Raw genomic sequence first — 17,042 nt, 5'->3', positions numbered from 1 at the left:
CAACTTCCAGGTGACAGTTTAATTAAGGATGCGCTGGCAGGTCCAACACAATAGACCTCCATTTCTTCTCTAAGTGCCTATTTCCACCATAAGGGCAGCTGGCAGGTGCATGGCTTCATGTGCAATTCTATTTCATGCTCCTGTTTGGCTTAATTGAAATTTTGTGGCTAAATGTGGCAAAACCGATCCAACTGTCCAAAATGTCAGACGGTTAAAAATAGTTTTTTTCCTCCTCATCTATAATTTCAGCTGTTGTCAAACATCCTCCTCTTCCACTCCACTGGCTAATTTCAAATGTAGCTTCAAAAACACTGTTATTTAGTGACGACGGAATGTAAAGCTTTGACAATGTGAAGGATGAAACAAGGACAAAGAATTTGACAGCTTAAAAATACGTTTATACGATGAATTCATACACACAAAAAACACATGAAAAAAAACCCCACAATGACAACACATGTAATATAAACAAAGAGGAAACAGGAACAGATTCCCTATAAAAACACACAATGTCACAGAGGTATTTTCTAACCCAGAGGGAATCGATGAGAGAATTGAGAAGTTCTAAAACCTGCCACACGTCACCCAAACAAAAACCGGCCCCACACTTTGAGAAGCACAGCAATTAGGATTCAAATTGATTAGTGATAACCATAAGAGGAATAGAATCAGTTCCCATCCCTGGTGATCCTGTCACGGAGGTAAAACCCAGTAACATTTTTGTATTAATCTCAGTTACTGTTTCATTTCTGCTGACGTTAATCAAACAGACGTTTATTTTATTAACAACACATCAAAAATATTGAAATAAGACTTTTTCTCAGAACATTTTCAGCTTTACTCAGGATAGAAGTTCCGAGGCTCCAGTGAAGTGCCAGTGGCTGCAGATATTTGGGCTACAACAAGTCTGTGGTTTCATTTTCTCTGCCCCAGATCTGATTCTTCCCCAGCAGGCTGCGAGTTAAAGCTCTATCCCCAGGCCTGCTCTGACTTTCTGCAGCTCTCCAGATAGGTTGTCCTTTTCCAATAAGCTTAACAAGGCTTGTTTTAGGGCTGTCAAGGCCTGGAGGATGGTCTGACACACACACACACACACACACACACACACAGACGAAAACTGGATCAGTGGAAACAGAATACAAGGCAAAATGAAAGACTTAGCTCACAGCGCCAATCAGTGCCATGAAGCTTTTTGTTGAAGAAAATAATTTCCTGTTCTTATAATATTATTATACCATTGAAAACAACAGGGATTCACAGACAGAAACTGTGACTTTCAATGTAATAATTGTAGACTCCAGGTCTGGGGGCGTGAATGCGGCCGTCGGGTCATTTTGTGTGGCTAATGGGCGCTTAAAAAGCGTTCAGTTGACCTTATAATAAAGTCCATGCTGCTTCACAGTTGTATTTTGACCATGAATTACTGACTCAGAGACAACAGAGATCGACTCAGTGTGTTCAACATCGCATTATTCAAAACTGAGTGTTTTGGTTTTACTTCAAAAATTCGAGTGAGATTTAATTTGAACATAAGTTTCTTAACTTGAAATTAAATGTTTTTTTTATTATTTTACATAGGAATGTACAATATTTGTAACTTGAATAATTGATAATTGATCATTTGCGAAAAAAACATTTATTGATATGTACGTTGACATCCCATGTACAACCTACATAGTTCAGTACCAGGCTTCACAGCGGGGGCTTTAACTGAACAGCTGCCGTTTTAGTGCTGATCTGAGCTGAGCCGTAGCCTCGTCCCTGTTTCTCTATTTCTTCTATATTTTTCTACCAGGGTCTGATTTTCCCCTTATGAACATTAACTGCTCTGTTTGTCACAGTAGATGGCGCTGATTATTTCACATCAGACCTTTAATGTTTTTGTTTCCAGCGGCCTGCAAGGATCACCGCAAAGCTCTGGAAGTGTCCCAACACTCTGAAGACATGGGGCTGATCCTGGGCGTGTGTGCCGGAGGTCTGATCGCCCTCATCCTCCTGCTGGGCGCTGTCATCATCATCATTAAGCGAGGGTAAACGTCTGCTGAATAGCTGCCGAGCAACAAACATGCCTCATTATGCTCCGTCATACCGCATTGGTTTCCCACATTGTTTTTCCTTTTCTGGAAACAGTTCATGAATCGGGTTTTTTTTTTTTTTTTTTTTTTTTTCTCCTGCGTGCTGAACTCTCCTAAAGGTTAGGTTTGTTTAGGGAAGACGCTGGACCAACAGGCAGCGCTGTGTTGTTGTCAGTCCCTCATGGTCCACCACTGGGACCAAACAGGTCTCATCTGCGCAGCTTATCAGAGTGTGGAGTATTTAATTAAGGACGGATGCAATTCAATTAGCCACTAAATTATGCAAACCAAGCAGAGGCCTGACCCTTTAATGAGATGGTAATTGGGAGGGAAAAGGTGCTTTTACAGATTATTAGCCAATGATCCCACAAGTCTATGTCTGTCTATGTAGCTGGGCTCAACCTCTGGCTCTGTTTTAATTTAGCCGCAGCTGTTGGCCAGCGCCGGTGCACGACTCCAAACATGGATTAACCTTTTCTTACTCAGATAAGAATATGAAGTCACTGGAGGCAGCGGCAGTCAGACTCTCTGACAGCTCACGGTGGGGCTGAGTTTTTTAAAGTCAACACTGCTCTGCACTTTAGTTTTTGAGCTCCAAAAATGAGACGGTAGTCTCATGGAGTTGATTGCTAAATTTGCCGTGACAGTAAGCCACGTGGCCCGGTCCGTGAAGTGTAACACTGAAACCTGTTGGATTGAAAAGAAGACCCATTTTCTCACTCCGTGCCGCGTTGGTTCGACAGCACCTGCTCGGTCGTTTCCTGTGCGTCAACGTGGCTGCTTTCACAGCCACGTTTAAGCAGCAGATGGCACTCATTTTCACAAATCGATGCTCCCTGCCCTCCGCTGATATTGCTTTCATCTTACATTTTGCCTTTCTCTTGATTTTTTTGTTTTTCCTTTTGCTGCACCTTCACCAGAAGGAACTCCTACTCTTACTATCCGTAAGTGATTCCACCTCTTTGTTTTCCCATTATTTTCTGATCCATCAAACACATGCTCGTGCTTCGGCTCTCAGTCATACTTCAACAGTGCTTTTTACCCTTTTTTGACCATTATGTATCAATTTTTACCAGCGTGTTGTCTCCCGCTGAACATAAAACCTTAATTTTCTTTCTCTTCTCTTCTTTTTTTCTCCATTTTTCCTCCTTTCATAGGAAATCAGTGAACATGAATAAGACGCCCATCACGTATCGGCAGGAGAAGAGCCACATGGGTTCCATGGAGCGCAGCTTCACCGATCAGAGCACTCTGCAGGAGGATGAAAGGATGGCGCTGTCCTTCATGGACGCACATACCTGTGGATCCCGCAGTAAGACCTGCTGTATGAAGACATCACACAGTACAGTTGACAAAAAGCACCCAAGAGAATTGAACCTTTGTTTGAGGAAATGAAATGAAGTCAGGGCTTGAGGTGATATGACACAGTAGTCAAACAAGTAAACATATAAAAACTGTTTGGACTAAAACTGAGTCTGAAGCAGAGATGAAGGATTAACTGCAGAGGACTTCATTCAGGAGAAGTTTCTCTCTTCATCAATACAGAACTCTTACTGGATTTCAGTGAAAAACTGCTGTAGAAAACTTCAATATATGTAACTTGGGCGTGGCCACAGGGTTGTGGGCTCAATCCTGAAATTTGATAGTTCAGAGCTTTAGATCTTTTTTGGCCCCACCCCCCTTTCTGTATCCCATGGGAATTGGGGGTTGACACACACACACTCCAGTAACACTCCAAACTGCTATCATATTTCTTTTATCTTGTGCACCCCCCAGTGGCAGCTCATGCACCACCCAGGGTGTGCACACCACACTTTGGGAATCCCCGTTTTAGAGTTGTTGTCTCTAAATATCTGGAGGGAAAAAAAACGTGTTTCCTAAAATAGGGGGCGGGGGCCCCATAGGAGTCGCCGAGCTAGGCTCATTGGTGTTTTGAAGCCAAGTCTAAGAACTTGTCAGAGTGAGGGGCCTCAACTACAGAGTGCTGCAGAAAGAGTTCAGGAAGAGCTGTGATTGGTCAGCAGGGCTACAAGTACAGACAATATCTGTAGTAACACGGGCATCAGAGGAGGTATTTCCTACTACATTAATACGCACTTAACTACGGGCTAAAATAATAAAGATTTATCATCACCTTGTGAGAAGTTAATTAAATTTTCACCCCGCAGTTGCAGTGAAAACTGCATTTATGTCTGGCTCAGGTGACGCTCGCAGTTCAGTGAACGAGGCCAGCAGTCTGCTGGGGAGTTCTCCCAGGCACCACTGTGGACGTAAAGGTTCTCCCTACCACACAGGGCAGCTGCACCCCGCTGTGAGAGTGGCCGACCTCCTGCAGCACATCAACCAGATGAAGACGGCCGAGGGCTACGGCTTCAAACAGGAGTACGAGGTAAATCTACTTCCTTTGTCCTTTTCTGGCCTAAACGGCTAAAAACTAAACCACAAGTTGAGCAGGCGGAGAAATCCAGAACGGGATCAGAAACACCAGGACTGTGATAGCGTTGGATTGGTACTGCTACTGATTCGGGATGATTTGTGCACTGCAAATATGTCCGCTCTGGGAAATCATTCCGGCCCTGTTACTTGTAATCAGGCGTTCACATTCAGCAGCCTGTGTTCAGCAGTATTTTTTCTTTTTTTTTCTTTCCTGTCAGCCGTTGTGATTTATGAGAGAGGGAGTTGTGAGTGTTTGTGACCTTATTTCAGTTGTGTCGTACTGCAGATGCAGAAAAAAAAAAAAAAAACGTAACCTAAATTTCTGGAACAGGTGGCAAAATGTGATCATGAATTAGTAAATCTTTTTTTTCTCTCTCTCTTATGACAAACTACAGAAGTCATTTTTTATTGTGGTGGTGAAAACTGTAGCTGAATCCTTCTGTTACCAATAACTGTAGTTGGAGTTTGTACAGATTTGTACAAAGTACTTTCCATTGTAGCTACTAACACAGTGGAATGTTCACCATGATGGAACTCTCTGTGAAAACAGTTCCTTGTTCCAACGAGTGGCCTTCCTTTGTAACAGTTTTGAGGCAGTAGAATAACAAACAGTTATCCATTGTTGTGTTCTGTCTCCATTTGACCCTCGTTTCTTTTCCCCTTTTATTCTTCACTCTGGATAAAACCTTAAAAATGCTCCAGAACTTCAGAGAAGTCACTGCTAATGTAGGAGATTGTAGCACAGAGAAAAGTCATTTTTAGAAGAGTGTGAATTGATTGGGCCTCTTCACTCTGGTGTTTTCGTGACCTTAACAATCAGCAGTGACTGTAAATATAACAGAATGGCTAAAATGTTCCACTCCTTTAAGACTAACAGGAAATGAAGGGTAATAAAAGCACAGAAATATACATCACAGTGTAGCGCCAAGTCAAGACAACATATTTAAAAACGTAAGGAAGTTAGTTGACTACGTTTTTGTTTTTTGTAGAATTGATGTTGATGTTATTCACCCCAGGTCACTGTCTGCTTCTTTGCCTCATCTAAGTTAGACTGAAATTCACCTTGGTAAAATGTTCTTTTAATCTTGGGTTAGTTAGTGCCGGGATCAAAACCTGTAATGAGATTCAAACATTTCTGCTCAGATTTCAAAATGATTTATTTTCACAGTCTGAAAAACCTGATGAATAAAATACAACACAGACTCAGATTTAAGGATGAAACTGTCAAAGCTGTCAGAGACCTGTCTACGCTCGTGTTAGGTAATAATAATCAGACATCTCCACAAATTAGAACATCTGTCTCAGAACTTCTTCACTTTCACTGTTCATTTTCGGTTTTTAAAAATAATCAGGCAGTTAATTCACCATTTTTCAGGGGTTGAAGGTAAAAATGAGGGACCGTGAGGTGGTGGTTTCAACTTCCTGTGACAGGTTTCCTCTTTCTTTAGCAAAAATATCACAATATTATAACACTGCAGGAAAACTGACCTACTGTAGGACATCAACCTGTTAAAAGTTCAGGTTATCTACAGCAGAGTTTCCCAAACCTTTTTTTCTAGGGACCCATATTTTAAAAGTCACAAACGTTCGTGACCCAAGTCAGTAGACATTATTCGTAAACTCCTGCAAGACGACCCTTGTCATTTTTTTTCCCACAGTTCTTGGTAACCTTGAGTAACCTTTAGCAGTGCTATGTGTTGAAAACGGCCTATTTCCTCCCCTAATTTTCTGGGTTAATAAAGCATCAGACTGTAGATGAACGTATGAATAAATCAACCCCGTCAGGGCCAAAGAAAAAAGAAGAAAAACCTCTGGTGCGGTGACATATCTGATGAGGTTAAACGTCAGGGGAGTTCCTGTAGCGTCACATAATCTTTGATTGCTGACAGATTGTAAAAAATGAGGAAAATATTTTTTTAATTTTCAAAATGACCTTCTACTTGCTGGGACAGTATTACTGTCCCTCTGCAGAGGGTAGTAACAGTAGTAGTAACATACAGTACTTACCCAGTACTGTGCAGAGGTAACAGCCAGGCTGTGCATACATAATAACTGTCATTAACCGTGTTTATTGAATGCTCTTAAGCATAAAGGTGTCCTACACTAAAGGATATAAAGTCGATGCCGGTGGCAGCCTCAGGCAGGATTAGTGGGTACTCTGAATAGTAGTAGCGATGACGAGATCATGTAGATTATCAGAGATTATTAAAGATCAGAAACTGAGATTGAATTGTTCAAAGGCAACACCGACGGAAATTACATATAAAAGTCAGGACACTGGTGAATTACAGAGTAGTTCACACTAAGTTAATGCAAGTAACTCGTAACCATTAACAATTCTACTGTCAGTCATCGCTGGACAACAAGTTAATGCAAGTAACTCGTAACTATTAACAATTCTACTGTCAGTCATCGCTATCGGAAAACCAGGAACCAATCAGGCACCAGGCTGGTATCGTTTAAAAGGCCACAACAAAAAAACAACAACGTTTCTACTCAGCTTCAAATGGATCTCAAATAATTATGTCGACATTCACCATCAACAGGAGTTCACCACCGCGTTCCATTAATGATGATGTGAATTGTCCCATAAAGTATATGACCTTTTCTTAAAACTGTGCTTTTTTTAATAAACCTCAAAGCACTATGGAGAATTTCTATTCCCAGTACTGTATGTTGCACAGCACTGGCAGTGGTATTTTGAGCACAAAAGCAACAAACTTTATTAAATTCTGTAGGAGAGCAAAAACAATAAAAAACACACACATTTGTCAACCCCCTGTGTTGGCATAAAATGTCTGTATTAAAGCACAATTGGATAAAAGATACAATTGTGCAATCAGTCATGTGATTAGTCAAGATTAAATATTCAAACCTATCGACATTCCTTTCGTCAATATTTGCTTCCAAGATCACGGTCTGTTTGGTTTCTGTTTTCCTCTTTGCTCTGGTGGAGTCCAACCCTCGGAGTGAACTTCCTCCAGCTCTATGATTCCCACAGCAAACAGAGATCCCCGACCTCAGAATACCTGTCCCAGGTGGGAAGATTTGTGTTTGAGGGTTGCGATCACACCCTGGAGACGAGTCCATCTGTGTCACCCACGGCGCGTCTCTTTGAAAAAGGAAAACATGTTTTGTTTCTGGTCCATCGTTCTCCCTCTGGGAAACTCCGCTGGTAGACTCATTAAACTGTCCCTCATGGGCAAAACACAGTGCACTAAAAAAAAAAAAAAATCAATAGGCACCTCCTCGGTGCAGCAGAACGTGTTTTGATAGAGTGTCTCTCTCTATTATGAAGGAAAATGATGAGTATCACATCACACTCCCACGGCAGGTGTGGGTTTATTTCCCTGAAGAACACGGTACATGTGTCGGCCGAAAACACCGATTCAGAATTTAGAGAGGGAGTGTGTGTGTGTGTGTGTGTGTGTGTGTGGCAGCTCCTGTCAACACTTTTACTGTATATTGGATTTTGTTTAATAGTGTGCACAGTTTCTGAATGACTGTGTGTGTGTGTGTGTGTGGTCAGCAGAGGGAATTGTTGTTGTTGTTGTTTTATCTACAGTACATTTAAGATTGTACAGGATTCACCTGTAGGTTGAAGTATTTACTGGTCATTTATATTCTTTTCCCAGAGGATTTTTTTATCAAGTTAAAAAAAAGTAAAGACATGACTTAATTACCTTTATAAAGTTACCATTCAATAAAAAAAATCTCCTGTGGTCATCAACAATGTTTTTGTTCAAAAAGGTAATTCATCAAATTAATCAGAATTTGATTCAAGATAAAGTTCTCTCCTCAAATCCTTTGTAAAAATGACTTTCTTTCTGTCATGTTCTGACTATGGTCATGTGATTTCTAGTTCCCACCTTTCGTAATTCGTTGTAATTTGTCGTCTATAATGGTTCGTAAATGCGTTTCACTTTTCTAGTCTTGACAGGCACTTACAGAGCTCCTCACCTCAGTCCATTTAAACACCATCACTCACACTCATTGATGTAGGTAGTACATCTATGTGCAGAGTGTTTTTTCTTTTTTTTCCGTTCACATCATTTTGATCCATTCAGATGCTGCCAGAACAGCTGTCAAGAGCGCTGGTATTGAATCTGTATTTTTAGATGCATTAAGATGCAGTCAGTGGCTGAGACACAGAACATCCTCACAGAGACCAGGATCACTCGATTTTAGAGGAATAATCCTCTTCTTTACATATATTTTAAGAATTGGACTCCTCCTTTATTTCTCCACTTTTGACTCTGTGACCTTTATGTCAACCTTTATTTTTTTATTTTTTTTCTAGACAGTAGAAAGTATTCGTTCCGTGTTGGTTCTGTGTTGTTTACCTTCCCTTCAATATTCTGTCACTCTCTCACTGTGGCTCTGCCTCCACAGCAGCAGCAGCAGCAGCAGCAGCAGCAGCAGCAGTTGTGACCAGCTGGAAAACACACACGTGTGAAGTGGTTTTTTATTTTTCACCTGAACACAATATCTCAGTGTTGTCCGAGGATGAATTGATTAAATTTTGGGTTTTTCAAGGTCAGGTTCACCCGTGTGAGACCACAAAGACGCTTTTTTTTTCTTTGTTCAGAATTTCCTTTCTCCAGTGTAAAAACGTGTCATTACTTTAAGGCAAATCTAGAAATTGGCTTGTGGAGCTTTATTTACCGCCACAGCTCAGCACAGAAGAGGGATTGTGATCATATTTCTTGTGACTTGACTGTTTTTTAGAGGCACGCAATCATTCAGAAGTCATTCTTATTTTTGGTGTTGTTCCTTTTGTCCGCCTCTCTGTTCCCTGAAATGAGTTGAGCAGAGAGCTGGTGTGAGCAGAGAAACAAGAAGATCTCAGGCCAGGTGTCAGAAATCTAAGTAAAAGGAAAGAATGATTGATGAGCAGAACGGGGAGGGGAGTGATGATGAAGAATGATGAGGAGGGCTGGAGGAAGGTGAAGAAAATGAGTTCTTCAGAGGAAGAGACAGACACTGAGGAGGAGTACATACAGAAAAAAAACCTTTGGAAAAAAAAAAAAAGTCCGGGGGATGAGGAGGGCTGTGTAATCCCAGGCAGGATTTGGCTGCTTCTTTGCTCTGGGTAAGAGAACTGTGCTGTAATCCCCTGCTCAGCATGGAGACCAGGGCAGAATTTTGAAACCCAATTCCTGTAGTAGCTGGAAACATCAGGTGGTAGACTGCTGTTGTTGTGTATCTGTGTGTGTGTGTGTGTGTGTTTGTGTGTGTTACTACACACTATGTGTGGCGCTCACCAGTGCATTCAAGTGTCAGAAAATGCAGTGGTTCATGACCAGGTACTGCAGATAAATGTGTTCTTTACCAGGTCGGGTTGTTCCTGGTTTCATTTTTAATAAGTCAGTGAGAGTACTTTCGTTTGTGTACTCGCAGTACTTTTTCAGGGTATAATATATACAGCATGTCTGGAACCCTAATGGCAGTGTCAAATAGGTGGTGCATCTCTGTGGGTAGTAGAGTGACGTGCAGTGTGTGTGCGAACTCAAGCCAAACCACAGCGACGACACCAAGGAACGCCGGATGCTAACAGCCACTTTATTCTCTTCTGGTTAACAGCTGAGCAGAGCTTTTACACAGAGCTCTGTATTTCAGTGTTTAGTTTTGTTCGTCGTGCTGCAAATTTGAAGAGTTCGAAGTTCTAAATGTTTTATGGAGCCTTGATGGATATAAATCTGTTGGCTGTGAGGAAAACAGGTCTAGCTGTCATCTCAGAGCTGTGGCTGATGTTCGTCAAGTGTCAGTCAAACTTTTACCTAACACTGTATCATTCTGCCCCCGAGATCGAAGCGACCAGATAGAAAAAGTGCAGCTTTAATCGTGACTGAAAACTCCACAACAGCAGAGTGTTTTGTGTCATATGTCAGATTAACCTTTCACTCCATCACAGGGGGCGATGTGACAGAAATTGACGTATGTCATGTGAACATGATAAAATGCTGGTAATTATAAATAAATGCATTTCATCAAAGTGCAGATAAAACTTGAGATTTTAAGATTTTTTTATATATATATTTAAATGTAGACCTATTAAAATGTGGTACTAATTTGTGAGCTCATTAAATGTCCGAGATTATCCCGCTCGAACTAGGGATGTCCGATATCATCGGCCAACCTATATTAGCTTAATTATCTAATATCGGTAAGAATCGTTAGCGTTTTTTCCCGATAACACAATGCCTGGGTTTTGCCAAGATGATGTTTTGAAGTGAAAGTTAAAGTATTATTAGCACTGTATTAGCACTGTACACACTACTGTCGCCTACATATATCAGTATCGGTTGATATCGGAATCGGAAATTAAGTGTTTGGACAATCGGTAAATCAGATATCAGGAAAAGGTTAATATTGGAAATCCCTAACTCAAATATAAGCTTTGAACTTAATTTCCTGATTTAAAGTCTGTAACAGTACTTGATGGGGGCGCTAAAACTCACTTATGGTCCACTGAAAAAACAATAATGTTGATTTTTAGATCTGTTTGTTTTAAGAAAATGATATTCAGTTGTTCTGAAATATTATTTTGGTCGTTAATATCTGTAAACGATCTCATGGGCTTTTATTGTGGTAACCTGTGTAAATATATTCATCTTCTATCAAAGCCGCCGTCATTCATCGTCTGAGACACTGGACTGGATGAGACGTACAGTGGACAGCAGAGTCAAATGTCTTCTCTTTATTCCCACAGAGTTTCTTTGACGGCTGGGACTGCACCAAAAAGAAGGACAAACCCAAAGGCAGACATGACACTCTGCTGGGCTGTAAGTCAGAGTTTCCTTTTAGTCTGACTCAAAACAAGTAACAAAAATATTCACCTCAGAGGTTTTTTGTTTTTTCCTCATCTAAACCTTCCTTGGTCCTTGTTTCTTATCTGATCTGTATCAGACGATCGTCACAGAGTGAAGCTCCACCCTCTCCTGGGAGACTCCAACTCCGACTACATCAACGCTAACTACATAGACGTAAGTGCCCCCTTGTTTTTATCGCCTTATTTTCCTTTTGGCTGTGTTCATGCTGCCTGTCCGTCTGTCACAGCTCTCACAGCCACAGTCCATCACTCTCACTCCTCTAAACCCACCAGTCTGCTGGCCCACCTTCACCAGTTAATCAAATGGTCTTTATTTGTTCTATTTTGACACTATTGTCAGAAACCTGGTTGGCCTTTCTGATTCAGACTCTGATGCCACGTTTTTTATTGAAGAGGAATGTAATAAAGGAGAAATAAGGAGATGGAGATTTGTCCAGGGGTAAATCCCCCAGAATTCAAATGGACATGATTGTTATTCAATCTTCAGACGGACTGAGAGGAGATGATCTTTTCCACTGTTCACCTTTACTGTCCGTCACTGTGGCATTTCCACTGATCGCATAATATGCATGTTGTATATGTCACTGCTGCATCTCCCACAGTCATACGTGCTGTCATTACCACACATTAGGAGAAGCCTGTGTTTATTCTGACAACAGAAGTTTAATCAGAATCCCAGCCACTATTTTACCCCGACCTTTGGTTTCTTTTTCTTCTTTGTTCTGTGAATTTGCCGTCATTAGACGGGGCTTTTGTCTGAGTTTTATCAAAAGGATCTTAACTCTCTGCTGCAGTCGCTTCATCTTTTAAGGTTTATTTTGCATGTTTCACTCTGGGGCCTCGCAAACTGAAGTTCCGTGAAAGGTTGAGGCAGGCTGACGTACTCCCACTGATGTTGACTAGATGATTGAAAAATGTGGTTGAGGAGACGTACCTGCTTGTGACAGTTTTACAAATTGTGGATTTTTTATAAAATAATTTCCAGTTTGTCTCCTGTTTATTTGGTGCAGAAAGTGTGTCGTCGTAAGAAGCTTTTAGTGAGTTCTTGACATTGAGCTCATTAAAAACCAGGTCGGCTTTTAGGACTGTGCTTATTGTTAACGTCCATTCGTCTTGGGGAGAAAAACAACACAACAGTGTCAGTAATGTAACACCCTGACGAGCATCTTAACGTCTTGGGGAGAAAAACAACACGACAGTGTCAGTAATGTAACACCCTGACGGCTGTGACCCAGTTGAAGGATTGGAAGTAACTGACTTCAGCAGCCTGTGATTATACTGTCAGGGGTTAAAACAAAGGTGTTTTTGTTTTTCACCCTCTCATTATTGTAATGTTTAGTCAATGCTGTGTAGAGGTGAAAGTGTACACAAAAGGCCAGAACAAACGAAATCATGGATCTGAGACAAAGCGTGAGATAAGAAATAGGGAATTGATGTCACAAGTCCACAAGATTCCTCAAAGTCTGGTTCCAAATGTGAAGGATCACTGGGATAAAGGTCTCACCTCTGTTTCTCTTTCCTCTTCGAAGGACTTTGTCCATCTTTGACACACACAGTGTTACTGTGGTGAAACGTCAACAAACGCCGTGAGGAAATAAAGAAGAACGTTTGACACCCACACTGAGCTCTTTGTGTGTTACAGAGCTAACCTCCAGAGTGGAATGCTCAAAATAGTATTTCAGATGTAATGCAACAAGTTCTGGACACGATTAAAATTTGGAATGATTAGTAATTGTATTATGAATTGCATATGAACACAGGATCAACAACACATATCGGTAGGCAAAGACCTGACATCAATAAGTTGCCTTTTCAATCAGGACATGTTGCGTAACACTTTCTAATTTCTAAAAGAATGTTTAAATGTATTTCAATTGAATTAATTTATTTTTAACGTAGAAGCATGACGTAACAGCTGTTACTCATATTTGTAGATTTCATGTCATAGTAAATAATATGTGACAACTGCAGTACTCTTCATGATTCACTGTTGGCAGTGGTGACAGAATTTCTTCTTTTTTTAACAAAACATTGAAACTAAAGACATTTTTGCAGCATTTCAGAGAATCTCAACTTAAACAAGAGTCAATATATTTCAACAATATTTCTCTGTCTTTAGCTGATCTCACAGTACATTTCAACTTTTGAAATGTGTACAGGTATATTCTATTACAACGCTGCAGATGTAGACGAGTGAACCAACAAATTGTCTTGGCTTCTACCTTCAGCTTTCTGTCAACGGACTGTTTTACCGACCAGTCAGACCAGTTTCCTCAGGATCACAGCTGAATGGGACTTGTTGATTCAGATGAGTTCAGTGTCTGAAAGGGAGCGCATCACTTCACGGATTTTGGCAGCGTTTGGATCAAAACAGACATGAGAGGCAGATTGATATCAGTGGAAAACTGCTGAAACTAAACCCTCTGAAGTTCTAGTGAATTTCTTTTTTACAGACATAAGTAGTATTCCATGAGCACACTTGTCCTCCACATCTCTGTGACCATAACTCCTCTTTGTCAAACGCTTTCATTAACCGGCCTGTGTGTCTTCTTTTTCTTACTCTCCATTTCCTCCAACCTTGGACCCTGTAGATTCGGATTAACAGGGAAGTAAGTACTTCACTGCTTGTTCTCCAGCCCACCATTGCTCTGCTTCTCCTCTTTTCCTCTCTCCACTTCCACCTCCCCTCTCTCCTCACCACAATCCTCTATCCACAAATACTCAAAGCTCAATCTGTCTCAGGTTTAAACATTTGGAGGAAAAAAAAAGTATATTTACCAGAACCCAGTGACACGTGTCGTGCCCACAGAGAGAAACCGAACCACTTTGTTAGTTCTCATTAGTGGCCGAGACACTTGGATACTTGCTCCACTGACTGCCTTAAGTGGAAGAGTGCTAGCATTCATGCTAATAGAGTGTCCAGAGCCAGAGGAGTTGTGGATAGTAGGCCTCACAGCTTTGCTCATCCATCTTCATTTCCAACACGTCGTGGTGGTTAACTCAGTAACGCTGATCTGAAAGCTGATGGTCTTTCAGACGTTGTTCAGATTTTTCCTGACAACTTAGCACTGCTAATCGGAACAGGTTGTTTTTAACACGTAGCTCTGTTGTTTCCTGGTCAAACTTTGCTTTTGACTTGTGTATAACTGGACGTTTTGGTCACACTGACAGGCCTGATGCAGAAGTTGCCAACTCAGCTCCCCTGGATCTAGTGTCTGGTTGAATTCGAAGAAACCTCAACACAAACTGGTGGCCATTATTCCTCACCCTTATAACAGCCCCCACGGCAGCTCCTCGCTCCACAGTAGCTGGACGTGATGCTGGGCGCTAACGGCTTCTGCATCTCGTCATGTCTTTAAAATCCGCCTTGTTACTGTTGAAAGTTAAACTTTTTACACAGTTCTTTTTTTCAATATCTTGGTTAAAAAAACCAAGTGGTGTCTCGTTGGAAACTGGTTTTTGCTCCAAAGCACTTGTAATTATTACTGCTCCAATAGCTTTGCTTAGAAACAGGACAAAGAGGTCGACTTAAACTACGTTGGAGCAAAACTTTCCGCTGACTCAAAGCGTAACCACTAACAACAGTGCTGTATGTTAAAAAAAAAACCTGGAATTATTTGCTGTTAACAAAATGAACAAAAATCTTGTCGTAACGCTGGGGTGAGCAGGACTTCTTTTCAAGGAAGACTTTGTTCAAGTGTTTGTCTGACTGCGGTGCTCGGAGTCCCTCAGGCTGTCTTTGTTGTGTTTATTCTCCTCAAGGTAGCCGAGGTGACACCTCATTGTTCATTCATATTCAACTCATACTCACAATATGGAAATGTTTGTCATCTATATCAAAGGCTGACACCACCTTTGATATGAAGGATCTCACTATACTTCACTCTGAGTTCCTCCTCTGAAGCTTGTTTTTGTTGGTGCTGATATCGTGAGCAAGGGTGAAACCCGTCGCATATAAAACCCAGAGAAAAGATTTATGTCTCGTAAGCAGTTTTCTTTATCTCCAATGTAGTACAATGTATCTGGTGTGAGAGTATATTTGTTCGTACGTGGGAAAGGAGTGGAGTTTGAGAAATAAATCAAAGAGCTAAAAATTTGAAAAACGGCACTTTTAGTTCTTTTGTCATATCTTTATTAAAGTGTCAGAAGAATTCCGGCTGTGTTCAGTCAGCTGGCCCGGCTCACCTTCCTAAATCACTTTCTCAGAAATTCATCAGCAGTTCATAAAGGTGGAGCTCACCTGCTCCAGACTCTGAGGAGCAGAGGGTAAAGACACGGTCTGTATTCAGCGATAGGTCAGACAGATCAGGAGTTATGAAGGAAACCCGGTCCACACTTACAGAGTGGGTCAGTGGAAGGACTGCATACTTGGGGGGGGATTAAAAATGGGGCGAACGACGCCTCTCTTACACAGCTGTGCCTGCGGTGCACACCGACGGCTTACTCAGCATGTCATCCTTCTGCTCTCTTTCAGGGCTACCATCGATCCAACCACTTCATCGCCACTCAAGGTGAGTCTCCCAGCAAGGCTGTGGAGTGTGTGTTTCTCTGCCTCCGTGTTTGTGTGTGTTTGTGTGTGTTTGTGTGTGAGTTTCGAGGATGGAAAGCATCCTTTCCGCCCTGTGTAATAAATTGATGATGATCAAGCCAATGATGCTGCTCATGCACACACTCTCTCTCTGGCAAACCGTGAGCTGTTGGTGATAAAATGAAATGATGAGAATGAGGAAAGTGATTCATTAAACACATCAAGGAGAGATTCTTTTCATCTCTGTGACATATGGAGCAGTGTGTGTTGTCAGGAAGGCACACACAGTTTCCTGCTGGTCTCATATATAATATTCAGACACGCAGAGTTTCCTCCTTTGGAAAGTCATGTAATCGATTAACTACTTACAGTAGTGCAAAATATTAATGTTGTTATTATTTGGCCATCAGTTAATCAGTGTTTCATATACTCTCTCTTTCTCTCTCTCTCTCTCTCTAAGATAGATAAAATACTGGCTCTGCTCCTTTACTAAAAAGTATATTTTTAATTTTCTACATTCACACGTACGTATTCCTGTGACCTTGGATTCTGCTTTTTACGGATAACAATTTTAAAGTTTTAAAGTTTTAGTATTAGCAGAAAAAGTATTCATATTTTCATAAAAAAGCATATTATTATTTTTAAAAATACCATTTTTATTCTTCCAATCACTGAAAGCTGAGTCGTCCTTCCTTTGACAGCAGTCGTCTGTTCATGTAAATCTTTTCAAATCCTACACAACCTCCAGGTTGTATCTTCATCCAACATTAAATTTGAATAATGCCAAATTTCCCGATGACTATGTTGCTGATCGAGTTGGATGATTGAGATTGTATTGATAATTGGATGACCTCTGTGGAGGTCACGTGGTGGTGGTGCGGCTGCCTGTCTTTGTCCTTCACCGTTATTTCCTCCGTCTTTCCTTGCAGGCCCGAAGCAGGAGACTCTGTATGATTTCTGGAGGATGGTGTGGCAGGAAAATTGTTTCAGCATTGTCATGATCACTAAACTAGTGGAGGTTGGCAGGGTAAGTGGTGTTCCTTCCCATCTTCTGTTGCTGTCAGCACAGCCGGCTCAGAAAGATCCCACATTTGCCACGAGGGAACATGTCGGTCTCTCTTTGAAGGGTTTTTTTGTTTGATAAGCAGAGATCTCACAGGACCTTCAGCTC

General features: G+C 41.3%; 1 protein-coding gene across 10 annotated transcripts in view; it reads left to right on the top strand.

Moving 5' to 3' along the window:
* Positions 1-17,042, top strand: part of ptprub (protein tyrosine phosphatase receptor type Ub) — a 160,031-nt gene that overhangs the window by 126,746 nt on the left and 16,243 nt on the right. For 3 of the 10 annotated variants that reach the window (XR_003051617.1, XM_025061881.1, XM_025061883.1), the window contains exons 14-21: positions 1,892-2,030; positions 3,233-3,387; positions 4,244-4,464; positions 11,224-11,296; positions 11,421-11,497; positions 13,935-13,952; positions 15,818-15,854; positions 16,801-16,898. Coding sequence is in view for 9 of the 10 variants with exons in the window: in XM_025061881.1 (XP_024917649.1) it covers positions 1,892-2,030; positions 3,233-3,387; positions 4,244-4,464; positions 11,224-11,296; positions 11,421-11,497; positions 13,935-13,952; positions 15,818-15,854; positions 16,801-16,898 (818 nt within the window). In the remaining variant the exon portion in view is untranslated. The remainder of the gene's footprint in view (positions 1-1,891; positions 2,031-3,232; positions 3,388-4,243; positions 4,465-11,223; positions 11,297-11,420; positions 11,498-13,934; positions 13,953-15,817; positions 15,855-16,800; positions 16,899-17,042) is intronic. The other 7 variants (XM_017037724.2, XM_017037727.2, XM_017037726.2 and 4 more) reach the window with 4 other exon arrangements.

This window comes from Cynoglossus semilaevis, chromosome 13 (assembly GCF_000523025.1).
Source record: "Cynoglossus semilaevis isolate Cse_v1.0 chromosome 13, Cse_v1.0, whole genome shotgun sequence".
NCBI classification, from domain to species: domain Eukaryota; kingdom Metazoa; phylum Chordata; class Actinopteri; order Pleuronectiformes; family Cynoglossidae; genus Cynoglossus; species Cynoglossus semilaevis.
This window is presented reverse-complemented; position numbering and strand designations above follow the sequence as displayed.